The sequence below is a fragment of the Oryza brachyantha genome, chromosome 3 (assembly GCF_000231095.2).
Source record: "Oryza brachyantha chromosome 3, ObraRS2, whole genome shotgun sequence".
NCBI classification, from domain to species: Eukaryota; Viridiplantae; Streptophyta; class Magnoliopsida; order Poales; family Poaceae; genus Oryza; species Oryza brachyantha.
In genome coordinates, this window is record NC_023165.2 from 4,949,883 (window position 1) to 4,977,400 (window position 27,518).

At 42.4% G+C, this 27,518-nt stretch overlaps 5 protein-coding genes across 9 annotated transcripts; 3 read left to right on the forward strand and 2 right to left on the reverse strand.

Moving 5' to 3' along the window:
* Positions 1–1,700: 1,700 nt before the first annotated feature.
* On the reverse strand, positions 1,701–3,670 carry LOC102701904 (glycine-rich cell wall structural protein 1.0-like). Its single transcript, XM_040522361.1, has 2 exons — positions 1,956–3,670; positions 1,701–1,845 (listed from the first exon to the last, which is right to left on the reverse strand). Exon 1 carries the CDS (start codon positions 3,600–3,602, stop codon positions 2,451–2,453), a length of 1,152 nt encoding a protein of 383 aa, XP_040378295.1. The 5' UTR covers positions 3,603–3,670; the 3' UTR covers positions 1,701–1,845; positions 1,956–2,450.
* Positions 3,671–5,197: 1,527 nt separating this feature from the next.
* On the forward strand, positions 5,198–6,494 carry LOC102716853. Its single transcript, XM_006649548.3, has 4 exons — positions 5,198–5,471; positions 5,770–5,859; positions 5,966–6,062; positions 6,156–6,494. Exons 1-4 carry the CDS (start codon positions 5,297–5,299, stop codon positions 6,292–6,294), a joined length of 501 nt encoding a protein of 166 aa, XP_006649611.1. The 5' UTR covers positions 5,198–5,296; the 3' UTR covers positions 6,295–6,494.
* A 539-nt stretch (positions 6,495–7,033) lies between these two features.
* On the reverse strand, positions 7,034–15,829 carry LOC102717136. Of its 3 annotated transcripts, XM_015835451.2 has the most exons (10): positions 15,336–15,829; positions 14,287–14,475; positions 13,635–13,727; positions 13,302–13,484; positions 13,126–13,228; positions 12,846–13,034; positions 9,901–12,305; positions 8,896–9,226; positions 8,640–8,781; positions 7,034–7,634 (listed from the first exon to the last, which is right to left on the reverse strand). In XM_015835451.2, the coding sequence occupies exons 1-10, from the start codon at positions 15,534–15,536 to the stop codon at positions 7,625–7,627; spliced, it is 3,846 nt and encodes a 1,281-aa protein (XP_015690937.1). In that variant the 5' UTR covers positions 15,537–15,829; the 3' UTR covers positions 7,034–7,624. The 3 variants fall into 3 exon arrangements, with proteins under 3 accessions (XP_015690937.1, XP_015690936.1, XP_006649612.2); XM_015835450.2 differs by having other exon boundaries at positions 8,640–9,226; positions 15,336–15,827; XM_006649549.3 differs by having other exon boundaries at positions 7,034–7,638; positions 8,640–9,226; positions 15,336–15,536.
* A 5,164-nt stretch (positions 15,830–20,993) lies between these two features.
* LOC107303742 lies at positions 20,994–21,629 on the forward strand. The gene is made up of 2 exons (XM_015834327.2): positions 20,994–21,325; positions 21,406–21,629. Exons 1-2 carry the CDS (start codon positions 21,093–21,095, stop codon positions 21,548–21,550), a joined length of 378 nt encoding a protein of 125 aa, XP_015689813.2. The 5' UTR covers positions 20,994–21,092; the 3' UTR covers positions 21,551–21,629.
* Positions 21,630–21,718: 89 nt separating this feature from the next.
* LOC102717412 lies at positions 21,719–27,198 on the forward strand. 3 transcript variants are annotated; one of them, XM_040522009.1, is made up of 3 exons: positions 21,719–22,103; positions 23,595–23,981; positions 26,188–27,198. In XM_040522009.1, the coding sequence occupies exon 3, from the start codon at positions 26,235–26,237 to the stop codon at positions 27,015–27,017; it is 783 nt and encodes a 260-aa protein (XP_040377943.1). In that variant the 5' UTR covers positions 21,719–22,103; positions 23,595–23,981; positions 26,188–26,234; the 3' UTR covers positions 27,018–27,198. The 3 variants fall into 3 exon arrangements, with proteins under 3 accessions (XP_040377943.1, XP_006649613.1, XP_040377944.1); XM_006649550.3 differs by lacking the exon at positions 23,595–23,981; XM_040522010.1 differs by lacking the exons at positions 21,719–22,103; positions 23,595–23,981 and adding an exon at positions 24,026–24,703.
* The last annotated feature ends 320 nt before the right edge of the window (positions 27,199–27,518 follow it).

The following is a 27,518-nucleotide window of genomic DNA, read 5'->3' on the forward strand; positions in this document are numbered from 1 at the left end:
TGGAGCTGCAGATATTGGGCATATAAACACTGGACCTGTTTGACACTTTGATGCTTAACCATGCTCAAGTTGAAGAGAACCTGCCTCATACTGAAATATAAACCTCTGGGGAAAAATGACATGCATCTAGGTTCGTGAATGATCAGCATGATATTCTGCAGTCAGGCTAAGCACCAGCATAATATTGTGAGTCGGGATATAGAAAGGTATACATGATATTTAGCTCGTGCTGGTTTTATTCGCAATGAAACACTTCCATTGTTTTATTCCAGCAAATTAAATTATTCGGTACTGAAATCAGCAGCCGCCAAGTTGCTAGCCAAAACACGCGCCCCTAAAGCATACCGTAGTACATAGTTACACATGTAGATATTTGGGTATAGCAAACATGCATACAACACCAAATAATGATTGCCATGAAGAGAAGCAAACACTGATAGCCCATGGATCAAGAAATGAGCTCAGCATTTCCTGGTGACCCTTTGGTTAGTTCAGGAAGTTCCTGAAACCAACTTGTAACTCCTCCATGACAGCAGGTTGGCCTTGCTTCTTCAAGAACATCTGCATCAAAATCTTGGTAATCATCTTGATCGCCTCCCTTTGATTCATGGTTACCATCACCACAGAAATTACCAGAAGCCAAACAACAAAAGTCTGCTAGTTGGCAGGCTTGCTGTACCAACCATCATTCCTACAAACATGTTTCTCTTCTGGTGAAGACTGATGTAAGGGTTCTTTTTTGGTTATTTTATGCTTCACTAGACAGGCGAATTCCACCACCTTCATGATCACTCATCAGACTTAGGTGACACAAGCCCTTGATGAAGATTGAAACTGATGTATGTAACCGACAGAGTTCTCGATGCAACAACGGAAGAATTTCTACTTCATATGGCCACAATGGGAAGCTAAATAGAGGAGGTCAGCTGTTTAACCAGCACATCCCTTGTCAACTTTGCTGAACATAGCAGCTGCTGCCACTGCCTCAGTGTTGGGACTGTAGATCTCCAGGGAAGATGGCAGCAGTAGTGAAGCACCAACTATGACTGCCTCTATCCTCTCTATTGTATTGTCGAAGTTGATTAAATTAAACCACTGAAGAAAGATTGAGAGTTTTTGAACACTTTGGCTTCTAAAGGTTATCTGAAAAGCTTTGGATTTAGCATTTGAGATCTCACACATAAAAGAGACACCTGCTGGATCATAACTTAAGCAGCTGCGAATAAGGTAAGATGGACATTGCAAAAATATTCAGCCAATACCGGAAGGAGATGACATTTGCGCTTGTAAAGGTTATGCTATTTATTCTTGTTCTTGTTGACTGGTGACTTTTCTCCTTATCATGGAATTGGGAGGAGGGGAAGGCATAATAGTTGTTAGATTATCATCATAGAAGTTCTGGAACAAGGCCTGCAGTTAGGAACAGGCTGATATCCTGTTTTTTTTGTTTTCTTTTCTGTTATTGAATTTTGTCTTTTCAAGATTGTTGTCTTGTAAAAATTAGTACTAATGTTTCAGTCCAATCATCCTAAAACGGAATTCAAATAGAATGTTTTTGCTAAATTATCTATATTTACTTTAAACATTTTATCACTAGATTCTAGTTAAAAATTGAACACTACCTCTAATTAGACAACTGGAGCATATATCACTAGGTCATTGAACAATATACTGATGTTAACTACCATCGGTAGACAGTCATTTTGCATGAAACATCACTATATTGTAATGCCAAAAAATAAATAAATAAAGGAGTTGGTGACTGCCTCTTGAAGATAAGAGCTTACAGCACAGGAATGGTCCGTGAGTCATATGGACATAACTTGCATAACAACAGTAATTCACCTATACAGCAAAGAGCGAAGTTTGTAAAGATTAAACCACTGTCAATCAACTAATCAAGTGAACAGTCAGGAAGAAGGAAAAAGGGCATTTCTTCTGTTAGCCTAGCAAACCTTAATAGCAAGCCAAATTTACACTGTATTTGTCCTCCTTGTTTCAGATTTAGCTTGACTGACAGTCCGGTATGGTGAGATAGAATACCCACACACTCCAGTAGCACTCCTACTTTGAGTATTGTTCTCTGAAAACACAACTTTGAGTATTGTTCCCTGAAAACACAACTTTGAGTAATATCAACTACAAAGTATGAATCAATAAAGAATAATTTCTGAACAATGCATTTGCATTGCACTGTAATGCTTAAATATAGTCAGTAACAGCATACAGAAATATGAAACAACACAAGTTTCATCCAATATTTATTCCCCTGCATTCATAAGTAGCACCTTAAGTATTCATGTTACAGTACACAGTTTATCTGTGTCCGGATGGAGATCATGGAGATAGTACGGAATTACACACCAATTGGGCATTTAGCAGGATAGGAGACTAACCAAATACAGCAAGATCCTTCAGAACTCATGTCATAGCATAAATTCAGTTATGAATCAGCGCTTCTTCAAGAAGCCTTCTGCAAGCTTCAAGTAGTCCCCCATGCCGCCGCCACTGCCGCCACCGCTCTCCCCTTCTCCGCCTTGTTTCTTCATTAGACCCTGTGCCAGTTTCAGGTAGTCTCCAATGCCACCCTCCGACTCATCGCCGCCCTGCTTCTTCTTCTTCTTGTCTTCGTCCCCTTCCTCCTTACCATACTTCCCTCCCCCATGGCCACCAGGCTTCTTGTACCCCTCCTCTTCCTCATACCTGCCACCTGAGTGCCCACCAGGCTTCTTCTTGTAGTCCTCTTCTTCATACCTCCCTCCATCGCCTCCACCACCTGAAGCCCCATGTCCGTATCCACCGCTAGGCTTCCTGTACTCGTCATCTTCCTCATACCTCCCTCCACCATGGCCACCACCAGGCTTCTTCTGGTACTCATTTTCATATCTTCCTCCACCTCCATATCCACCTGCACCTGCACTAGCCTTCTTCCTGTAATCATCTTCTTCCTCGTACCTTCCTCCGCCATAGCCACCGCCACTCGGCTTCTTCCTATAATCATCATCTTCTTCATATCTTCCTCCACCATAGCCACCACCACCACTGGCAGGCTTCTTCTTGTACCCATCCTCTTCCTCATACCTTCCTCCACCATAGCCACCGCCACCACTGGAAGGCTTCTTCCTGTAATCGTCTTCATCCTCATACCTCCCCCCTCCATAGCCGCCGCCACCGCCACCACTGGGAGGCTTCTTCCTGTACTCATCCTCCTCCTCATACCTCCCACCACCGGGCTTCTTCTTGTACTTGCCCTCGCCGTCCTCCTCCTGGTACTTACCACCACCACCACCTGAACCGCCGGACCCCTCCTTGCGGCCGTACTGGTGGAGGTACTCCTCGGCCTTCTCGAGGTAGTTCCCGGCGGGCTTGCCCTCGAGCTTCCCGTACTGGGAGGCGGCGTGGAGAAGGTCCGCGGCGGCGCCCGCGACGCGGCCCTTGTCGACCTTGTCCAAGTTTTTGTCCTGGAACACCGACTTGGCCGCGTCCGCCACCAGCTTGGCGCTTGAAACCAGGTCGCCGCTTCCGCCTCCGGACGGCCGGTGCTGCTGCGGCGGCGGGCGGCCGCGGCGGCCGGCGCCGTCCTCGTCGTCGTAGGAGGCCATTCGGATTTCGGCGAAGCTAGCTCGGGATCTGAGGAGAAGAGAGAGCTTTCGCGATGCCGTGTGAAGCGTGTGTTACACGCGGACGTCGTGACTTCGTCGGAGGCAACTGAGGGACCGTTTAGTTCCCATTATTTTTCAAAAAAGAAAAAACGGATTTTTGGATATATAAATAGAGTATTAAACGTAGATAAAAAACTAATTGTAAAATTAGAGAGAAAATCATGAGACAAATCTTTTGAGTCTAATTAGTCTTTGATTAGTCATATAATTAGGTTCAAAAGATTCATCTAACGGTTTGCAGATGAGGTATGAAATTCGTTTTTTTATTCGTGTCTGAAAAACTCTTCCGATATCCAGTCAAACATCTGATGTGATACACAAAAATTTTCTTTTCGCGAACTAAACGGGCCTCGAAAAACCGCCTTCGTTCTTTCGAGTGAGATTCTTTTAGTTTTCCTCGCGCATTCTTCATTATTTTACCTATATTTTCTATAGAATAAAAATTATATCAATATATTTTTAATTCTTTTTTAATTAATTAATTAATAATTATTAATCTATATTATATATATCTTATTAATCCTCTTTCCATGTTCCGTGTATTGTGAAGGCCCTAAAGCTGTCAACATCTTTTTTGTGATTAAGAAAAATGGATCAAGATTTTGTACAATGCACATGGTATTATTAAACATATATATCTTATAATATTATCAAATATGGTACAATGAGGCAGTTTTGAGACTTTAGACAGTCAATCGTGCTTCATTTAACAAAAAAAGAGTACTGAAGCATACTAGAACCTACCAAAATAGAGAAGTTATTTCGCATTCATAAACAGAAGGCACGAAATTTAGAAATAAATGGAAACCGGAGTAACATGATGTCGAAATTTAGTTCAGACAAAAATGTTTGTTCAGCTGCGTGAAGTTGAAATCTAGTTGTAAGATTGCATCAAAGTGGAAGGGCAAAAACAAAGTTCCAGTTTCCTAGTTTAGAATTACACAAAAGGGGAGACAAATGATCTGCATCCAACATATGAATCACATATCAAAGTACACAAAATGTTTTCCATGCCAATCTAACAACATGCATCAAGCCGATCCGCCAAACATACGAAAAGAGTAAATGGCCATGTAATGCTTATATGATTAATTTAGAGTTGATTTTAAAATTTTTTCATCAAACTTGATTTTCCAGTCCTTTTATATAGCTAACAATATGTATATAAAAGTTTTATTTATTAATTATTTTTTAATTACCAATATGCTATTGTGTTTATGCATAATAAAGTTGTGTTAAAGATTATTTATTTATTTTTTTGATAGAGTACAAGCGATTAAATTAAACGCTACAAATTAAAAAATCTATTTTAGAAATATAAAACAATAAAATTGTAACAAAACCTTTGAAACACACCATTTAACCGCTAGAAGAATATATATGTATAAACCATGGAAAATCTAGGTAAAAACTGTAAAAAAAGAAAAAGAAGGAGCGCTTCCATCGTTCGGACGCGTAATCTCCCCAAAAATACTCCCCCACTGCCCACATCCCCACGCCGTTTAGTGGCTGACAGGAGAACAGCTCGGCACCCATCAGCCCACCTAAACCCCATCCTCCCCCGCTCTCGTTCGTAGCACGATAATACATACATACTACCCCACTCCCTCGCTCAAGCGCAGCGGTGTACCACCATGCTTGGCCTCCGAGGCCTCGTCGCCGCGCCCCCGGTCGCCGCACCGCCGCCTCCTAGGGGGCGGTGCAGTGCCGCGGCGCCGGAGAGGACGGCTGGCCACGCCCGGCTTCCTCTCGCCGTCGTCCCTGCCGCCGCCGCCGCCTCGCTCTCACTTGCCCTCTGGTCCACTCCAGGTACACGGCCATACTGAGCCAGCTCAAGTCAATTAGTAGTAGGCTAGTACCATTAACAACTGATAAACAAGCTTACACTTGTTGATCTCACTCAATTACATCAAGCAACATAACTGCACCAAGAACACTCCAGTACTACCCTGCATAGCTGCAGCTTTGCAGAGTCCATTGCACTTGCGCATAAGTAGTATTGGATGCACTAGATACTTGGATGCGGCAATAGATGAACTGTTGGGGTGAGCTGAACACACAAATCACACAAACACAACGGGTACTGACTGTTGCCGATTTCTTGCAGTACATGCCGGCATTCTGTCAGGGTTCACCGGCTTGGAGTCGGTCCCAGGACCAGATCTGCCACGAGTGGAGTTCTTGGAGAAATGGAATGGTTAGCGACCTAGCTACTCTCCTAAATATGCCATCTCTTGTCATTTCTGTCCTGCCATGCATTCGCTGATAAAAAAAAAAAAACCCTTGTTCTTGGCGCTCTCAAGCGGAGAACCAGAAGAAGTACGCCGAGTTCGACTCCAGGTTCAAGTCATCCCAAGTGCTCAAGGAGCTTCTCGAGAAGTCCAAGCAGAATAAGCTGAAGTGCGTACTCCCCATTGGAGCTAGCAGCTCTTGTGTTCTCCTGAGCATGTTCTTGGCAAGAATTCATCTGAACAATTTGTCGAAAATTTACAGGAATGAGAGGCAGATTCAGGATAAATACTGCTTGCGGGGCGCCGAGTGGGGCGTCGGTGACTGCTCGACGGAGGGGATGTCGGACCAGGAGAAGGAGGATTTCATCGCAGAGCTGAAGAAAAGAACTGGAGCAGAGTGACCAATGCATAGTTTCCAGTGGATAATGGGATATGCGTGTGAGTTTTGCCATTGCATATCGCTTGTTGCCAGACTGCAATGTTGTGATCCAGGAACATGGAAATTTACCCTTGTCCCTTGATAGCCTGACTAGTAGAAATTTTGGATCTTAGGAACGAACAAAGTCTGAAACACTCCAAGACATTATAATCTTTTGAGAAATCTTGTTGCCAATTTTTTTTCAGATTTCAGTACAGAAATCAAAGATGCAGTATGTGAGGAGAACTGTGAATGAGCCCACGAGAGGATGAGTACATACATTCATGCACACGCATATATTTTCCGTCTCTTGTCCTTAAAACGTTAGCTCTGTGCCTACTCTTCTCTCTTCTGTGTGCTTGCTGTCGTACATCTGCTAGACAAATACACCCTCTCCATCAAATTCTTTAATTCTTGTTTTTTAGACAATAATATATCAAACTTTTAAAACTTTAACAATTAATAAATTTTAAATATTTAGCTTAAAAACGCTAGGGAAACATATATAACTGACTCATAAAGAGTACTCTAAACATTTTTTATTTACTTATTTTAATATAAAATCACAGCCAAAAATAGATTTGAAAGACGTGTCATCGTCCAAAATGCCAATCATTATTAAACTAAACTAGACGGAGTATACGTCTATACCATCACATTACCCAACATTGCCCAAGGTAAACGCAAGCACCAGGTAAAAAAACAAGCAGACACTGGGAACATGAGTACCAACATTTTTTTTTTTACTCAGTCAAAGAAGGCTAGAGACAACCGTTCAGTTTGCTGTTGAGGATTCGCCTAAAACCTAGTCATCTAATGTGAAAAAGTTTGTTGTATGTAAAATAACGAGTCCGCGTCTACCTGTAGACGAGAATGTATCATTCATTCCGTTACATTGGTTCAGCCAACAACATTATGATCCAGTAATTCTCCATGCTTGTCCTTCAGGGTTGAAAAGCCAATCCACCTCCTTCAGCGTTAATACTATTATCTTTGACGGTAATATACATAGAAGGGTAGCACTCTCAGTTAATTCTCGAGCAAGATATTCAGGGTTCCCAGTTCTATGCTTGTTCAGAAACCTGAAGGTTGGTGCGGACGAAATCAGGTAGTGCCATGATAAATTGTGATGGCTAAAATGTTCTGATGACTGATGTATCGTTGGACTGAAGTAAATTCTGGTAAGGCATCTAAAAGTATACGATATCAGCTGCCAGAGCACAAGTGCATTCTGGGTATACTTCATCTCCAAACCATTTATAAGCACTGGATTCATTGCCACGAGCCCACGACCAAGCCACCAGATTAGGAGATCAGAACGGACTACCTTGAAAAGAAACAGGAAACATAGATTTTCAGTTTGATTAAAACAAATAAATATCAATAGAACTATAAAGGTAATGATCCAGAAAGCAATTGCCGGAAGCATGAAGAATAATTAATGAACCCAAAGTTTCAAAAACAGAACATGGAGAATATAATGAGTAAAAGACCAGTACTAAAAATGTTAGCTGTATAGGTTAAAGTTATGTATGATAGTATTAGGCAACAATTTACTATCCATTGTTAAGGAGAACACTTGATCTGTTGATTCTGATATGTGAACTGAAAATTTAGCGATTCTTAACAGACTCAACTTTTGTAAATTAGCATGCAATGTTATCAGTATTCAATAATACTGCTGGAAGACGGAAGTGCTTATGGTGATTGTCCCCATCTGGGACGTTTATGTAAATTGCACAAGTGTTGCAAAATCCATTTTAATAGAGATATAAGTTTGAAAATTTAATAGAGATAGAGATGGACATATTCTACAGTCTGCACTCATGATTATTCTACAGTCTGCACTCATGAAAAATTTCAAGAACAAACTTAACTACATCTGCTAGATTTGAAAAATACAAACACTTACTACCTCCGTCCCCATGGAAGGCCTGATTTGGAAGCCCATAGGCCACAATCTCTGGTCCATCCCCGTGGAAAGGCCACTCACAAAAAAGGCTTAGGTTTTATTTTTGGTAATCTGTCCAATTGAGACAGTTTGATCTCTAGCAAACAATTTTTAGACGTTCCAGAACTTCTATACCTATCTAGTGAAAAGGGAATTTGAAGAATTGAAGCAGATTTTCTCTTCAATGGCAGTTTTTTCCTGTGCTAGGTTGACAGCCAGGAAGCAGCACTCTAATGAATAAGGAAGCACCACAAGTTTTCTAGAAATAAGATAAATTTTGCAGTACAGTAATGGATCTGGTTTGTTTTTGTTCAGATAATCGAACTTTAGATAGTGGAAACAGACACCATGATACAACAAAGGGGACAGAGTATTACCTGCGAGTTTGAGGTGATGATGGTTGATCAGGAGATGAATGAGAAGAGCCACCCCTAAATGCAACATGCCTTTGCCCATAAAGCTCGTTGGGCATCGCTTGACTAGTGGGTCGTGGCATGTTGCCACCATCAGCTGTAGGAACTGGCCCAAGTGAACCAAATTCAAGTGGTTCAGATGAAGAGCCGTGATTTGTGCCTGGTTCACATGAGTAGTACATGAAATATGGAGTTGAAGGTCCAGAAAAGGCACCAATACCATTCGAAGCAGATGGTGATGGTTCTCCATGCATCATGTTCCCTGGTTTGCGTATATAGTTTGTAGATCCAGAAGATTGAGTGCCTGCCTCATGCCTGTATGAATCACTTCTGTAGGACCGCCGCTGCCTATCATACTGGCTTTCATCTGCTGTTTGTCTATCCGATCGCATGCCAGACCTCTCTGAGTGGTTACGTCCATAGCTGCGGCCAGGATTTCGTTGTTTTGAGTTTATCCAATTTCCTTCTTTATCATTATGGTCACCCTTGTCAGTGTTATAACTTCCTCTGTGGTTTCTTGAGCTCGAGTGCCGGTCCCTATATGGAAACTTCTGAAAAAATGCAAAGGCATAGAATTCACATATTAGTATCAGCACATTCAGACAATCGAGTTCATAAATGATTGCTTAATAAATTTAAACTCTTACTGAAAATAAATAATTATTGCACTTAAGATGCAAATGCTAGAGCTAAATTCCATCATCCAGAAAAATCTTAAATTCAGACATAAATATACTCGAGAATTTTCTTCATTCAGCAACTAGTATGTATGTTGATCCAGGTAGCTGAGGATCCGTCCTCACCAGTGAACCATGAAAATCGCATCTAGTTAGCTATATATAGAATATGTAAATGTTGTCAATCGTCACTATACATTCCCACCAATTTGCTGCTTCCTTTATCACCTTTATTTTCTATTACAATTTCAACGCAAATTGAACAGACTTTATTTTGTTATGATTAGCCCATTTCTACTTGATTGTTAAAGAGTAGCAGCATAAGTTGGTTCTGAACTTATATCCTATAACAGGTGTACAAAAAGCTAGAATCAGTTATATAGTTTAGAAGCTAAGTATACAAACATTTTGCAAAAATATTATCATTGTTTTAAAGTTCTGTATATGTGATAGAATATGTTTTAGTTTCCACTATGAATACACCAATAGTAAACAATTAAACATGTTATCGGTGTGTTAAGATAACAGAGCACTTATTAGGATCTTACAGGATTTGGAAAGTAAGTTCCTGTGCCACCACGGAATTTGGGCAAATCCTCTGCATTGTGCTGCGGAACACCAGTAATTCTTTCAGGAGGAGGTTGTAGCGGCATCACAGGAATGAGTCGTTGGCTGGGGGGTACCATCTGTGTCCAATTAACATTTGTTGAAGGTGGTCTACCAGGTCCATCCCATGGAACATGGCCCTGTAAATACATCGGTGGCACTGCAAAAGGGTATAATACAGGATTAATGGGACGTTGATTTTGGCATGATCGTCCATACTGTAAATTATTCCAGTGGCTAGTAAAATCTCCGTTCAAAATGTCAGGCTTTTGGTCATCAGATGGATCGCCTATAGTACTGGATGAAGCTGTTGAGGTAGCATTGATATCAGGATGGTGGACATTGTTGAGTGAAGTAAAATTTTGGACAGCAATATTGACAGGAAGTTGATCAACTCCTTCATTCCTCCCAAACTGAGGAGCAGATCCATCACTATTTCCAGGAACATATGGCAACATTACAAAAGGAACCGCTGGACCTGTTTGAACAAAAGTCAGTCCAGCACTACCAGCTTGTCTCTGCTGAGAGGAACCAATAAAAAAAGGTGTGAACACTGGATTAGGCATGCCAATCTGTGATGGTTCAAGATCATTTGGCACTTGACTAGTTCTTGATGCTATTGGGCCAGACCTTGTTATTATGTCAGAGGTATCATGTCTAATGCTTGGTATTGTAACACCATTCCTGGCACCATCATCAACCTCTGGGGGAATATGCTCAGAAAAATTTCCAGTCTGCCAACCAGTATTATTTTTGTTATGTGCAATTGTGTCGGGTGTTGAAAAGGCAGGCTTTTTTCCCCATTTGTCTCTCAATGGTCTTGTGTTTCCAGCTAATTCATCCCATGAATTCTCTGGCATAGCTTTGTTTCCTGACAAACCGGATTCCGAAGGAATCCTTGCATTTCCACTACCCATTGGAGTATTTATGCTGACTTGTCTACTTGTTTGGTTTTGAAACATGTTGGTATAGTTCTCTTCTAATGCTCCGTTATCCTCAATAGCAATCTCCCCCTGCCTTTCCAAGGGGACACCAGATACAATGTTAGGTGAAGAGGAATGGTCTTTTCCGTTAAAATGGCGCATCTGTGGATCTCTTCCTTGTTGATTGAAATATCTAGGCAATCCAACACCATACTCATGCCAATTGTTGCCATCATCACGATTTGCATCTGGTGTAATAAGCTTCTCGCTCTCATTACCTTCTTCAATGTTTGGTGGGAAAGTATGATTTTGGACATAATGGGACATGGGTGGTGGAACAAATCCATGGAGCAAATGCATATTGGGCCATGGAGCGCCAATTAAGCTAGTTGGTGGAATCCCAGGAAAGTGTTTTTGGGAAAAAGCTGTTGGTGCAAGTAAAGGGGAGGGTGTCGCTGAAAAATGAGATGACATTTCCATTGGCAATTGAATTTGTCCATTGAGTTCATGCAATTTAGCTGATGACATTAGATTAACTAGGACTTGTTCCTCTTGGTGTTTCTCTGATGCCTCAGATACAGAAGGAAGTTCTTCACTCATTATAAAACCATTATCTTCATGGTAACTGCTTGACACACTGTTTGAGTCAGAAGCTGCTTTCCCACTATGGTGAGATGAACTATTCATCGAAGAGATTGACTCATCCTGTGAAGACTTAGTGATGTGGCTGCTAGAAACTTCTGGAGCCATGTTGTTTCTTCTGCTATTGTAATCAACTTTCAAAGATTTTTCCATTTCAACCACTCTAGTCCGTCTTCCACGAGAATATCCTTCAACAGAAGGGTCTGTTAGTTCAGGACTAGAGTGGGTTCTTGCAAACCGAGACTTGTTTTGTCCATTTCTATCATTAACAAAGAGAGAATTTGGCACTGTCTTGTCCCTTTCATTTTGCATTGATCCATCAGATATGTTTCTTTCAAGCTGCACAGAGAAGTTGATATTGCCATGTGTTACATGAACTTTTTGGTGATGAGTGTGAGAACCAGAGGGATTAGCTGTTCTCAGTGAATTTCTCGATTGTAGAACAGTTCTCTGAAGTGGCTGAGAAGTAGCTTCAGGATAGTTATTAGCACTTTCACTGAGATTAACCTGGTTAGCATGAAGATCAGGATTCTCAGTGTTTTTCTTGAGTGCCATCCCACTTCTTTGACTGTTTGATGCTTCAGCAGGAGCAGCCTTCAGAGGAAGCTGACGAACCAGACTTAGCGTAGGTGCATCAGGACGATTGCCAGTACCATGTCTTCTCCATGTATTTGTGAAGAACTGATTTACTTCAGAAATTATATCTTCTTTTGGGCATTCAAGTAACTTTGCCAACCTTTTTGCCCCAAAGGAAAAGGCACTGCGTATCCTAAAGAAATTGCCTGGATGAAAAAGAAGCTTATCAACATAATGCTGTAAGTGTTTTTAGCAGAAAAAGAACTTATATTAGATCAAGACAAATGGTAAGTTACAGTTCAAAACTTGACGCTGGATCGACAACAGCATCAAAATGACCACAAATCCAACATATTGAACAGTTAAATTTGACAAGAGATGCATCACAAATTCATATGATAAGGATTTTTATACTAGTAGATATATCCCACTAACAAAGCTGGAAGTATTGAATAATCAAAAGAAACTACTGTTTGTGGTCTTACTGTTAACAGCTCTTATGTCAGCAAAATAGAACTTCCCTAAAAGAAAGATAAAACAAGTAATAACAAGGACCAAGAATTTAGATAGCCATTAGAATCTTTACAATATGAATTATATAGGCTGACAAAACACCTTTAACCTTAAAAAAATATAGGCTATTGCATTCATAGTATAGCAATATGTGAAACCACCAGTACTGAACTCTGCCCAGTTCATCTAACTTCAATAAGAAAAGCACTACATAAGTTGATGCTGACAGTTACCTTTACTTACACTCCTTCCGAGGTTATTGTTTGTCCGTAAAGGATCAATAACATTGAAGTGTTTTGAAACAAATGGTTGTTGAACCTGGCTTTCCTGGATACGAGGCATAACTGCATACGCGTAACTGCATTTATCAAGGAAGGACTTGCTCAGCAACAATTCAGCAGCATCCATCCGTGGAGGCTCCACTGCACAAAATCATGTTGAAAAGAAAAGGTAAAATAGCCATTTTACAATTAACTTCCATATAGAAGTCATGATAAGCAGCATATAAATTACCAGTCATATCTGGAAGTGAACTTATAGGAACAGGACCCCGCAAACTCAAACAAAATTTCTCCCAGTCAAAGTTGCTGAAGAATTCTAAGAAACGGTATAATACCTACAAACATATAGGTAGCAAATAAGATTTGTGTCTCATGCTGTGACAGTAAAGGGCAAGAGATGATAGTCACCTCCAGCGGTCCAGTAAAACAATTGTTGAACACATGAAAAATGTACAGAACCAAGGTCTCCAATGCATAGGTAGATATAAGACCATGGTGAGCTCCAAGAATACGACTCTCATAGAAACACCATGCCTTTATCAAAATGATACTCCTCTTGAATAAATGGTTCTGACTGATCAAGGCATCAACCTAATGTAGATCCATTGAAACAAGTAAGGCAGAAAATCAAATAACTCCTAATCCATGTGCAATAAGGAAGAAAGGACTTTCAAAAGAGTTTCTACCAGGCTATCTGCCTATGCTATACACATTCAGCTAGATTTGAACAAGAGAACGCACCTCTTCGAGGAAACAAAGTGTACACAATCCACCAACTTGATTAAATGATATATCAACAACAATGTTGTCAACAAGACACTTAATGATTTTTACCTGTGAATGATCCATAAAATAAATGAGGGCAATACCAAAGAGACTATGACAGAAAGAGAAAGTTGACACATCATAAAAGTACAACATTTAACAAAAAGAATAGTAAACAAAAGAATGCATTTCCCTGTACATAGTACGATGCTAGAAGCATCTTTCAATAAACAATCATCTTGAATGTTCACACCAGACAGTAACAGGATTATAGGCTAACAGGTCTTACAATAGTGGGTTGCCTAAATTTTCATGGCACCTGAAAAAATATACTTTCAATTCTCCACTATCATCTTTTACAAACACAATATCAACAACCACATGTAAATCCTGATCAGCAGAAAAGGAAGAGTGTAATATAACCAGCACTTTAGAAGTTTGGATAGGTCTAATATAAATTGTGGTTTATTCTACTTTGCTCCATGTGGCAGAAAATTTCATGAGTAACTTAACATCCATGTACCCAAACGAATAACATAATTCTGAGCTGTGAAAAAATTTAAGACAGCTACATGACAGATCAACAGCCATGTTTCCAAAACTAAAAAATTCAGAGGAAGGGTCTTACCTCTGCCTGTATATACTGAACTTCTTTTACACGAAATTCAGCATTTTCACTTTTCTCTTCATGCTCCAATGCATCTCGAACCAAGTTGGCCCAAGCATCCTTTAATTCTTCACTTTCACTAAAAGCAGTGACATCAATGTCACCATCAGGTAAGTAAGTCTTCAGAGGGACTGATCCAAAAGTGAAAACCTAGAGATACAAATAGATAATTTCTGTCAGGTGTATATAATCAATCAAAAAACACACTTGAAATTCTAAAGGTAAGACCACAGAAGCTCCAGGGCATGCAATACTCTCTTGGACTTAAGGAACAAAGATGATTTAAAATAAGTATATTTCCATTTCTCAAGAAACGAGAAGCTATTTAAACATCGTTATCACCAATACACCTACTACAAATGGTCATTCAATCAGCCAATCAAGTGTGTGCAAACAAGACCATCACATATGCATATGGGTATCGAACTGTGACTTTAAATCTTGAAGATTTGCTGGTTTATCATACCATCACCTTCCCCTTAGCTCAATGCTATAGTTCCACAAGCTTTTCATTAACATGATAAATGTTAGTATGATGCATTCCATGTACAAGGGAAATGTATGAAACTGTGAAAAACAGTTGAACAATTCACTATCACATAACTCAAAATCAGACTCCCCTCCCAAAATGTGGTTTAATCCTTTGTCATCATCACTAGTGGATGATATCTCAAGGTGTAACAATGAAGATAACTCCCGTGTGCTTGTATGAAAGTGCTATTGGAAGCAAAACCTTCCTAATATTGAACAAAAAGCATAACGATCCAATAGGGCACTAACCGGTGTCCCTTGCTCAAATGGAACTTGTTGGGAAATAGAAATCCATTGCCCTCTTGTCCCAGTACCATTAATCTGGTAAAATCTACTACAGTCAAGTCAGCTGAACAGCCGCGCTCTACTAAATCGGTGCTGACGAATTCACGCAGAGAAGCACTACAATCTAATCATCCGTATTATACTTTTATACTTTCGGGAACAACCAGACCAGTAGTTAAACACCATCCCTATACCTCGCAGGCGAGGCAATTCATGATGAGGCGCCGAACGTAGTGGTAGACGGCGCTCCTCCGCCTCTCGGAATCCTCGTTGGGCTGGATGCGGGCGATCAGCTCCGCCGCCCGTACCTCCGCGACGGCCCAGCGCTCGTCGTCGAGCTGCCTCGTGACCCCTGCCGACGCATTGGGCAGGAGCCCGTTGGGCACCATCCCCATAGCAAACGCGCGGCGCCCCAACCAATGCTGCCCACGGGGCCCGGAACCCAAAACCCTAGCCCCGGGCACGACGGCGGCCCGACCTCACGGCCCCCCCGCAGCAGCCAACCCCCACCAGCCCCCCCACGTCGGCTCGGCGCGGAACGGATCGACCCCCGGACCCCGGTGGAATCGCGGGGGCGCCGGCGCGCGGAACCCTCCCTACGAGGAGCTACGGATCGGCCCGTCCGCTCCGCTCGGCTGCGGCGGCGGCGGCGGGAGATGGGGATGGGGAGTGGTCGGCGTGGAGAGGAGAAGGGAGAAGGGGAGACGGGACGGGAGGAGGGTTGAGGCGCAAGCGAGACGGGCGATGCGGTGCGGGTGGGTGTTTGGTTTTGGTTTTGGACGTGGAGCGGCCGCGTTGGGGGAATGGATGCGGGCGTACGCCTGCGTGCTCGACCAGCCACCGTGATATGCGGTCGCGGCTTTGCTGCAGTCTCGAGTTTTGATTGCGAGGACGCAGCTTGAATTAGTCGTAACTTGTTAGTTTGGGTATGCTAGTGGTTGTGGTAAATGCAATTGTAGGGATGTTGTTGTACAATTCAGGATTTTCTACGTAACTTTGTTTACGGGTGATGCCACTTGGGATGTTTCCACGGTCATTCTAGGTTGTTGATTGTGAAATTTTCAATCCATCTTGGGGAAACTAAGATTCAATTTCACTATAAGAAGTCGTCACTTTAGCTAATCTTTTGCCTTATTTGTTTTATATACGTGTTGTTAGTTATTTAAAGCAATGTAAAAAAAATAAACTATGATTTAAAAACCTCAAAATTATCTTTCAAAATTCAAATTTTGACTTATAAGCATATGCATAAACAAAAATATAAGACTTTAGATTATTCAGTTATATTACTATATGATAGTTATTATAGGCTACGGTATATAATGGATGGCAACGTGAGTAATTAAGGTAAAGTACCAAGGGGTAGTCGGTATTTAGTCACACAATAATTTAAAAGGTAAGTGTCCATGGAGAAGCTTTTCATATTATAGTAGATGTGGGCTCTATACTATGTGTTGACACAATAATCTAGTTGTGTATTTTAGATTGTTTTTATAATCTAGATTACATTAATCTTAAGTTGAAAAAAAGGGTCTTAGATGAAGTTGAATGCTTTGGAAGCAAGAGGAGAATTGTTAAAGTGCATTCCTACTAAAGTGTGTATTTCCAATAAGTTTGTCTAATGATACAAATGTTGGATACTTCCTATAGAGACAATTTGTTAGTACATAATTTTAAATGTAAGAAATCATTGCACCCTCTTCTAAGACAATATATTCTTTAGGAAATGGCACATGCATTAGTTTCCATAAACTTTATGTGACATCTACAAATGTTGGATGCTTCCTACATAGACAATTTGTTAGTACACAATTTAAAATGTGAGAAATCACTGCACCCTCTTCCAATATTCTTTAGGAAATGGCACATGCATTAGTTTCCATAAACTTTATGTGACATCTACAAATGTTGGATGCTTCCTATAGAGACAATTTGTTAGTACACAATTTAACATGTGAGAAATCACTGCATCCTTTTCTAATACAATATATTCTTTAGGAAATGGCACATGCATTAGTTTCCATAAACTTACCAACATCTTGCCAATATACTATAAACATAGATTAAATATGTAAACACAGTGATACAATTGGAATCTAATGCACAATCAATGTATTTATTATAAGCTTTTTGGGAACAATAATTCAATCTCCTGACCTTTGTATTCGGCTCAAAATTCACACTATACCCCATCCTTCTCAGCATCTTTGACAACTTCCAATGAGCCATTTGATTGGGGAGAGTATGGGACAACGGAATAATAACGCAAAGTTGGTGCCGATAGATATGGGAGGTAAAGATGTTAAGGGTGACATAGAAGCTTTACTCAAGAGAAGGCGATAGAGTAGATCTAACAAAGGGGATCACTAGATGAGAGAAACAATACCGGCATGATAACTTCTCGCCAAAATTGTAGAAGACGAAGAGGCGATCATGTGACACACTTTACAATTACTAGCACTGATGGAGATAGGTCGATGGACCTCATCGGCGATGGCGTTTATGGAGATAGTCTAGGTTGATATTTTGCGTCGGGGTGGTATCGGCGACGGCGGCGGCGGCTCTCAAGGAGGATGGGGGAGGTAGGAAGTTAGGGTACGAGGTAGGGCTTTTTATACCAAAAAGAGGAATGGCGCATGACCGTTGGATACTGATTATACGGCCGAAGATTAGAATGATTTACGAGGATGCACGCCGTGTAGATAATCTCGGCAATCAATGCCTACTAATATATTTTGAAGTGACTTAAAAACAATATCTTCTAGAAGGGATAAAATAGTACTACCGTTTTTGCAAATATGTTTGTCTATAGCTTGGCCCAAGCCTTAATCGATCGTATTTGGGCCTTGATTTTTTTCCTCAAAGACTAAACACGCCCAAAATAAATTAGATATTAATATCTATATATTTTTATTTTAAAACAACAACGACTATATGATAATAGCATTTAATTAAAAGATGGCGAACTATTTGTTTTTATAGCTCAAGGCTCGAGCTTAAATGTTTTTGTAGGCTTTCTAGAGTATAGACTACTTTTCAAACCGCTAGGTTTGAGGCTTTGATATCATTCGTGGGTTAAATTCTTTAGATTCTAGCCCTGTCTATCTTCGCTGCAAGGGCTCTCGATTGGATCAATGGTAATAAAAAAATACATAACCTCTCCAATATGGCAAATGTGCAATGACTAAGAACATTTACAACACAAGAAGCCTCGGATAGTGACATCTTGAGAAAAAGCAACCTTCACGTAGACCTGTCTGTTTCAAGGGTACTCTGATCACAACGCATATGGTTCAGTCTAATATTATGATTAAACTTATACAGTTACTAGTTATCTTGTCGGATCAATTTAAGTTATTTCCATCTATTGGATTGTTTGGGTTTATCTATTACTTTGTGCGAGACTTATAATGTTGATATTTTCTATTTATTATTGTCAATCTCATACTATATCAGTTAAGTCCAATCTATTAATTTGTGAGAACTACAGTCTTTTGTTGAGTTGATAAGTTATGTTTATGGGCTTGGTCGTTTCAGCCAAGAAGTACAAGATGACGCGATCTCATCTCTTTCGGGCTCTCCAGGTGGACCTTCTTATGCAAGTCACGAAGAAGAAGATTGACAAGGAGGTGTGGGATTGCTTGAAGACAAGGTTCATCGACGTGGACTGCAGCCATTAAAGAGTGACTTTGATGTGCCACAGATGCAGGAAGGAGAGACGCTATGCGGACCAATATGCCGGGAAGCTCACTGGCATGTCTGTGCGATATACAAACCTGGATGACGAACTAAGTGAATAAGTGATGCTACGTTGGTGAAGAAGTTGTTCGATGCTGCGCCTGAACTTTACATCAATGTTATAGCTGGGATTGAGCAATTTTATGATGTCGATGGGCGCGTTCTCAAGTGAACCATGAGCAAAACTTTTACCTGTTTTTTACATGCATGTTTCCCGAACTATTGAACAGTATATTTGTGCAAAAGAAAAATATATGAAAGTTTAAAAAATTCAGATTAATCCATTTTTTCAAGTTTACAAAAGTTAATACTCAATTAATTATGTGCTAATGACCTTCGTTTTACGTGTGACGACGTGACTTGTTATTATAGCTGGTTGCGAATGAGCCCGATACCATGCCTTTTGAGGTGGCGGTCGGGCAACTGAAGACGCACGAGGAGCGTACACGCCCGCGCGTGGCCAGCTACTCTACAAACGCCGATGGCCAGCTCATGCTCACCCACGCACAGTGGGTGGCGCGGCCGAAGAATGGTGTTGCTGACTCGTCATGAAACGAGAAAGAGACGCACACTGATGGAGGTGAAGGGATCGAGTATACACGGGTGAGACGGACGTGGTCGCGGAAATGGTCGTGGCAAGGGTGGGGCGGGGCAGGTTATCGCGCAAGGACATGGCGAGTGGCTCTAGTGGTGGTCACCATGACAAGAGCCATATGCGTTGTTTCAACTGCGAAATTTTTGGGCACTGGACATGGACAGTGCGAAGTAGCCCTATCGAGGATCTCCAGGATCCAACTAGGATGAAGGCACTCACCCAAAAAAAATGATTTTCTACGGTATTAGTGCCCTTTTCATGTCAGTCCCTACGCTCTTTTATATTAGCCTGTATATAAATCTTTACAATAAAAACTCCAAATTAAAGTATTCATAATAAATCTACCCATATACCCCACCGTCACATTCCCCTTCAAGTTATTCCCCTCCACCGTCCCCTTCGTCGCTGGTGACAGCTTCACATCCCCTCCACCACGCGGTGGTTCCCCGTCATGCTTGCCCTCCCTTCCCACCTCTCTAGCCGACAACGGCCGATCGAGGTGGGGCGATGGAAGCGGTTGAGGCGGGCGAAGACAGGGCGACAACAGTTGCGGCGGCGAAGGCGGGCGAGACGGCGAGCGAGGCAGTGATCACTGGAGCTTGGGGCAGAGGTGGTGGCCGGGCGTAGATCCGGCAGAGGCGACATCCGGGGCGGGCGGAGATAGGGCGACGGTTGCCGGAGCTCGGGGTGACGGTGGTCGTGGCGGCGGAGGCGGGCAGGACGACGAGCGGCGCGACGGTCGGAGCGTAGGGCAGCGGGCGGGGCGGCCGCGGTGGGTGGGGCAGTGAGCGGGCCGGAGCGACGACGACCTCAACGGCTCAACCTGGCGCCCTCCTCTCCACTCCCACTGCGGGCTTGCCTGTGCGGTACACTATCGAACTGTCCTTTCTCCGACAAGACACCGGTGTCCTGCAGAAGGCACAAGGACCCTCGTGAAGCTGCTCTCCCTCACCTTCTCTTCCCTCCACGTGAGCATTACGCCAACATGATGAGCTTAAGCCACTTGCCACGTAGACGTAGTGTGCATGTCCTTATATGTCAGAGTGCAGGTCCAATACAGGTCAGCTCGCCGCTCCAGCGATCTGTTTTGCGTCGGGCGGCGAGCGTCGAGGGATGCCTCGCACGCATCTGGTGAGGTGAGGACCATGACTTTTGTCGGTTAGGCCCCGTTTAGTTCGCAAAAATATCACATCGAATCTTTGAACACCTAAATAAAGTATTAAATATACATGAACATTAAAACTAATTACACAGTTATGCGGGAAATCATGAGATGAATCTTTTAAGCCTAATTAGGACGTAATTAGCCATAAGTGCTACAGTAACCAACATGTACTAATGATGTATCAATTAGACTCAAAAGATTCGTCTCGTGGTTTCCAAGCGGAACCTAAAATTTGTTTTATAATTAAAGTATGTTTAATACTTCAAATAGATGTCTAAAAACTTAATTTGATATTTTTGCAAAAACTTTTTGCAAACTAAACAAGCCTTAGTTTCGCACCACAAGAGTCTCGTTCAGAGGTCGACGTTCTGCTTGCTAGCTAGCACACGTGTGGACGAGAAAGAAAGCTGCAAAACACACTCAACACGCACATACATCTAGCTAGCGCGCGCAATGCCGCCGCCGCCGTGGGCTTCCGCCGACGCCAAGGCCGCCGTCTTTCCCGTCCCGCCGCCGCCGCCGCCGGTGCGCTCGCGTGGAGGCCGCCGTTCCCTCCGCCCGTGCAGCGCACAGAAACCGGGAGGAAGCGAAGGGCGGCGAGGCGCCGGTGCGCTGCTGGTCTCCTCCAGAGGCGCCCTCCTGCGGTCCGGCGCCGCCCTCTTCGCGCTCGGCTTCGTCGACGCCGGGTGAGAGACGCACGCTGTTGCCGTGGACGTTTTTTGCGCATGTCGTCTCACTCACCGTACGTGTTTCGGTGCTCTCGCAGGTACAGCGGAGACTGGTCTCGCATCGGCGCCATCTCCAAGGACACCGAGGAGCTGCTCAAGCTGGGCGCCTACGCCGTCGTGCCTCTCTGCGTCGCCTTCGTGTTCTTGCCATCATCGCAAGACAGCAGTGACGTCGAGTCCTAGGTCTATATCATGTAGACCTTCGTCGGAGTCCTCGTGATGCCGAGGGGTGGTTGATACATTTACAAACAATTAAATTGTTATATCATATTTTTAACGATTCAAAAGTTAGAAAATAAATTTTAGTAAAAAATATTTAAAATCAACTATAAATTTAAGGTTAATAATTTAAATTTAAATTTATAAGTATAAACATAACCGAAAAGATACAAGTGATATGTTCATGTGCTCTACTTAAACTTTTTGCCTTAGCCGATGCATGTACATGAAAAAATCGGGATGGATTACCCGATTGGTCTATGTTTCAATCCGCTCGGATGTTCACTGCCCACGTAAAAAATGTACCTCTAAAATTTCGTAGGGCTGATCTGAATAATTGATGGAAAGATAGGCAATTAAGCAGAGCGTTTGCTGTTTGCTCTCGTGATCTCCTCTCTGTTCCAGGAAAGACGATGCCATTTTCTCCCGCAAATCTTTACCACCTCGGTGTCGGTGCAGCAATCTCGTCACCACGCTGCCCGTCAGATTCTTGTGCAGCAATCTTCGAAATCGCTATGTATGTGACCCAACCTCTCAACTTACGTATGATCTAATTGATTAACGGTTAAAGTGTTAACTATTTAATTCTCTTTACCTAATCAATTTCTATCGTGTTCATATTTCAGTCCTATGCAGTAAGTATAATTGTCTTATACGTATAGCGGGACTAGTCCATATACTGTGTACCGGAGTACTAGTCTACTGCCATCAAGACGATCGGTCATAGTACACCAGCCGCTGATGCATCAACCGCAGGTCGGTCATAGTACACCAGCCGCTGATGCATCAACCGCAGGTCGGCAAGCCTTATGTGGTTCTTGACATCTTTTATCAAGGAAAATGATGTCTCCCATAGTGAAAATGTGTTTTAGCAAACGGAAGATAATTTGAAGGTGAAATATTTTATATACGTTTCATAATGACTTAAAAGCAAAAGTTATAAAACAAATTATAACGAAAAAAAACCATAAAATCAAGCCTAAAATTAATAAAATTAAGTTTTAAAATTCAAAATTTAGCTCATGAGCGGTTGTAACTGTGAAATGATGGAAGCCGACATGATGCGACGCCTGTTTTTATTTTGTTCATCGCAAGCAACCTTAGACAACATTTAGTTGGAGAAAATTTTTGGATAGAGGTCACATCAATGCGTATGGTCACATATTTAAAGTATTAAACGTAGTCTAATTACAAAATAAATTTTAGATTCCGCCTGGAAACCGCAAGACGAATTTTTTGAGTCTAATTAATCCGTCATTAGCACATATTGGTTACTGTAGCACTTATGGCTAATCATGTACTAATTAGACTCAAAAGATTCATCTCACGATTTTCTCCATAACCGTGTAATTAGTTTTAATATGCATATATATTTAATGTTTTATTTAGGTGTCCAAAGATTCGATGTAATATTTTTAGAATAAGTTTTTAAAAACTAAACAGGGCCTTATATTCCCAATTTCAAGTAGGATGTAACGAAACTTTTTAAAAAAAGATTAAAAAGAAGTTGGATTCGCTGTTGCAGTAAAGAAAAACTCAATAGGGCACATCATTCCAACTTTACCAAACATCACACCTGACACTTTGTTCTAGATTAGAGCAAGCGTGGCACTAAAAATGTTTTGTTAACACAAAAGTAGATGAACATCAGACCAAACAGACCAAGAACAAATTTTCCTTCTAGAGTCCAAGACATGCAGATGGCTCCATCTGAGCCGTCCAGATGAGGGAACGGTCCAGATGTACCGGACCCCCGACGGGTGGAGACCGGAGAGTAACACAAACGGGGGAAATCGAAGGAAAAAAAAACGGGTGGTCGTCTTCCTCCTCCTCCCTTTCCTCTCCTCCGCCGCCGCTCCCCACTCCGGCGAGCAACCCCCCACCCCCCCCCCCCGCCCCGCCCTGCCCTCGGCGCGGAGTACGTCGCCGAGGAGAAATTTAACTATATGCCACTCCAATGTCCAGAATGCCCTCTTCTATTCTGAATAGATGTGAACTGGCTGGACAGATCTAGCGTCGGGTCGTCCTCCCATCAGGCAGCCACGCCCGACGCCGCCCTCCCCCCAGTTCCCCGCCGATCTGCACGGTCGCCTCCGGCTTCCCCGGCCGCCGGACCCGTGGCGCCTCCCCGGCCTCCGCGCCCTCCCCACTCGGGACTCCGCGGCCCACCGGCCTCCCGGCCGCCACCGCCGTCTCCCCCTGCAGCTGCGCCTCCACTGTAGCCGCGGCCAGGCTGCGTCCTCAGGCCCGGCGGCAGATCACCGCGGCCATCCCCCTGCAGCCGCGCCATCCCCGGCCGCCGTGGCCAGCTCGCCGCCTCGGGGCGGCGCCGGCAGTTATCCTCCCCCCGGCAACAGCAGTAACCCGGCCGTCTGCTGCCAGCTCTCCTCCCCTGGTAAGCCCTATTTCAATTTTAGTGCTCTAATTTTTTTTTGATTAGTTAGTATACTGCTAAGATTTTAGTTAGTGCATTTCCCTGAATTTAGTGTTTAGTTAGTGTACTGATATGATTTTAGTGAGTGGACAGCATAACCGATTTGCATGGTAGAACCTAGAAATTATTTTTTGGAGTAAGAAATGACTTTAGTTACCGCTTATTATACTGAATTTAACGTTGATGACACAAATTCATGTATAATATGATTTATTATATGATGATGAATGCCTGGAATTTAATTTTAATGTTTGCAAATCAGCTGAATGGATGCATTTTAATATTTGCAAATAAGCTGAATGGATGCTCTGTCCGCCTGGGTGCTGTTCGGTTTTTTTGCTGGGCGTTCTGTCGGCCTGGAGGTGTCTGGACAGGCTGCCATGCTTTTAAATTGAGCAAGGGCATTTAAGCATTTTAGTCCTTTCACAAATCGGTTTGGATGCAAAAAAAATGGAAATACAGCTTCAAATACATGAGAGTGGCATTTTGTTAAGAAAGTTAGATGAGGGGTGGCATTTTTATAAGAGCATGCTAGAGGGTGGCATTTTGTTAAGGCAGCTGAATGGAGTGGCATATAGTTAAATTTTTCCGTCGCCGAGATGAACGCATCCGTGAGGATCTGACACGATCTGCCGTGGCGGTCTCCACTGTCCTTCCCCTGCTAGAGATCCGGTTTCTTTTCGGTAAGCTGCTGACATCCACCCTGGGCAATCTCCCCCCTAATCCTCGAGTGAGACTGCCTGATTCGCGTCCAATTCCTGCCCGCGCGTTGGCATTGGCGGGTAATCTCATGTTGCTAGTTTGCGCGTGCGCATGTTGGTTGGGTTGAAGAGTGGTGTTCGATACTTCGATCCTTCTTCGTTGTGGAACTAGGAGACATCACCAATGTGAATTTTCCATAGATGTACGGATGGCCGAAAAAATGAGTTGAGATATCCTCGACCATCTGCAATTCACAGTTCCAAGATGGTTTGCAATTTGGATGTTGGGATTGGGGGTGATCTAGTTGTCACCTGTGACCTGTCAATGGCCGAAGAGAGCAGCTGCCTCGTCGCGCACTTGTCAGGGAGTGACATGAGCGGGCAGTGGTTAGTTCAGGATATGTTAAGGTTTCAGACTTCCGGTAGAGGCAGCAGATGTGGTTCTGGCAGTCACCGTCAGGCGGTGACCTTATTGTGGGAAGTTTTTAGCCACTTCTGGTCATGGAAGCTAAAGAACCAATAGAAGAGATAATCAGATAATATTGTTAGTACATGGATGTTCCAATCCTATGGAAATTTTGTGATCAAATAGGTTGTGATCCTGATCAGGTCCGATTCCTAGCGCACCTGAAGGTCTGTTAATATTTTTAATCATGTCCGCTGAAATTCTCAGAAAGTATGGCATAGTATCTAAAGTTCTAAACGCAGGTTAGGCTGTGTATTTGGCTGGGGGAATTGGGTTAGGTTCCTTAATCTAGGTGAATCCATTCTCCTAAAAGCTGTACGTAACCAGATTTGTACGAGGAGGCACACGTTTTATTGATCTCAGATTCCATCATATAAGCTCTGGATACTAAATTGACAATGAAAAAGTAATGAGCAAAGGCAAATGGCTTACTAAATTGGTAATGAACAAGTAATGAGCAAAGGCAAATTGCATTGTCTCCAAGTTGGCTGTCAGTAGGGAGTCGTATCATAGCTTAAATTTTTGAGCCTCCATGGACTTTTGCGTTATCTATTTAATCTTTGAATTTATTGTGAACTTGTGCAGTAAGCCCCATGTGAATGTGTACTTGATGGTTCAGCAACATCTCCATGCATGATCTGCTTCATTTCCTTTCATGCTAGTACATTTGTATTTTGCTTGGATATTGTTACATTTTTTTAGAATTTATTCCATCTTTCCCCCATTTTTGCAATCACTACTGCACTGAAAGACTGCCCAAAAAACTAGACTACATCAACTAATTCTGTGATTCAGTACCTTGAAATGTGTCATCTACGTAGCATGTTTAGAATATTTGGGGCCCTTTTCTATCTGTCAAGTTAGATGATGCTACTTGCTCTACTGCTATTTCTTTTGTTTTAACGAGAGCATTTGCACTTGATATTTTCATCGACACAAATAGTAGTGGCTAGACTTACTGGAGCAACATATATGTTATGATTTGTTTTCTGTGAAGCAGGATTTCAGGAGTACAAAATATAGTGTAGCGGCTCTCACTCATTCAACATGTGGAGTTTTGCATCAAATGCCATTGCTGGAAGCATAAGGAAAAAGGCACAGCCCTCAAAATGCAACCAATACAATCCCGATTGCTCTGATGATGATGTTTCTTCATGCGCAAGTAGAGAGGAAGGCCTCGAATGTCCAATATGCTGGGAATCCTTCAACCTTGTTGAGAACATTCCCTATGTCTTGTGGTGTGGTCATACAATGTGCAAGAACTGCATCTTGGGTCTTCAATGGGCTGTTGTCAAGTTCCCAACCCTTCCTATACAATTGCCTCTCTTCATCTCATGTCCATGGTGTAACCTGTTGTCTTTCCGGCTAGTGTACAAGGGAAACCTCAAGTTCCCACGCAAGAACTATTTCCTGCTATGGATGGTTGAGAGCATGAATGGCGAGAGAGCAAAGTTCCATACCCCTAGTCATGAAGAGCGCCATTCTTTATGCCCTTCCAATGGTGGCCCAAGTTCCAGTCAACACCACCGAAGACCTGCTCCACGAACTGAAAGCACTGCTGCCAGAGAGAGGAATGTTGTTGGCAACGTTCTCAATGCTGATAGCATCAGTGCATCTCTCCAAAAGCTAGTGTTGTCTTTCGTTCAGATGACAGCCAAGTTTCCACTCGTGTTAATTTTCCTTCTGATAGTTCTGTATGCTGTCCCTGCAAGTGTTGCAGTTTTAGTGTTGTATGCCCTTATTACAGTATTGTTTGCACTGCCGTCCTTTTTGATCCTCTACTTTGCTTATCCCAGTTTGGATTGGCTCGTTAGAGAGATCTTCAATTGAGTTTTGTTGTACTGCCTGTCATTACAGTTTATAACTCAACAGCAGAAAATTTAACATTTGCAATCTCATGTGCTCTCCTGTGGAAGTTAAGTTTAATTTCTTGTCCATTCTATTGCGGCCTTTAAGGAGAGTTGTAAGATGGAATTGCAATTGTTGCATTCCTGTTCATGGCTCATCGTCAGGATTATAATTTTCTGTTATACTTGCGCTGCTAGTTAGTATGTCACTTTGTCCAAAATCAGCACTATCGTGATATCTAAATGTCTGATGGTTCACTTTTGTATTCTGTACATGGTACATATAGTTTTTTTACTCTTCTTTGCCCCGGGTGAAAGTAAATATGATTTACTATATATTATGCACCTTCAGAACGTTGCATATTATTATTACTTGCCAATGTTGTAAATAATAGCAAGTCAATATACGGTTTTACTATTAGAGAACTTTGTTGTTTTTAACAGAATGAAACATCATCTTAGGCCCTGGTTGATTTAGATTATT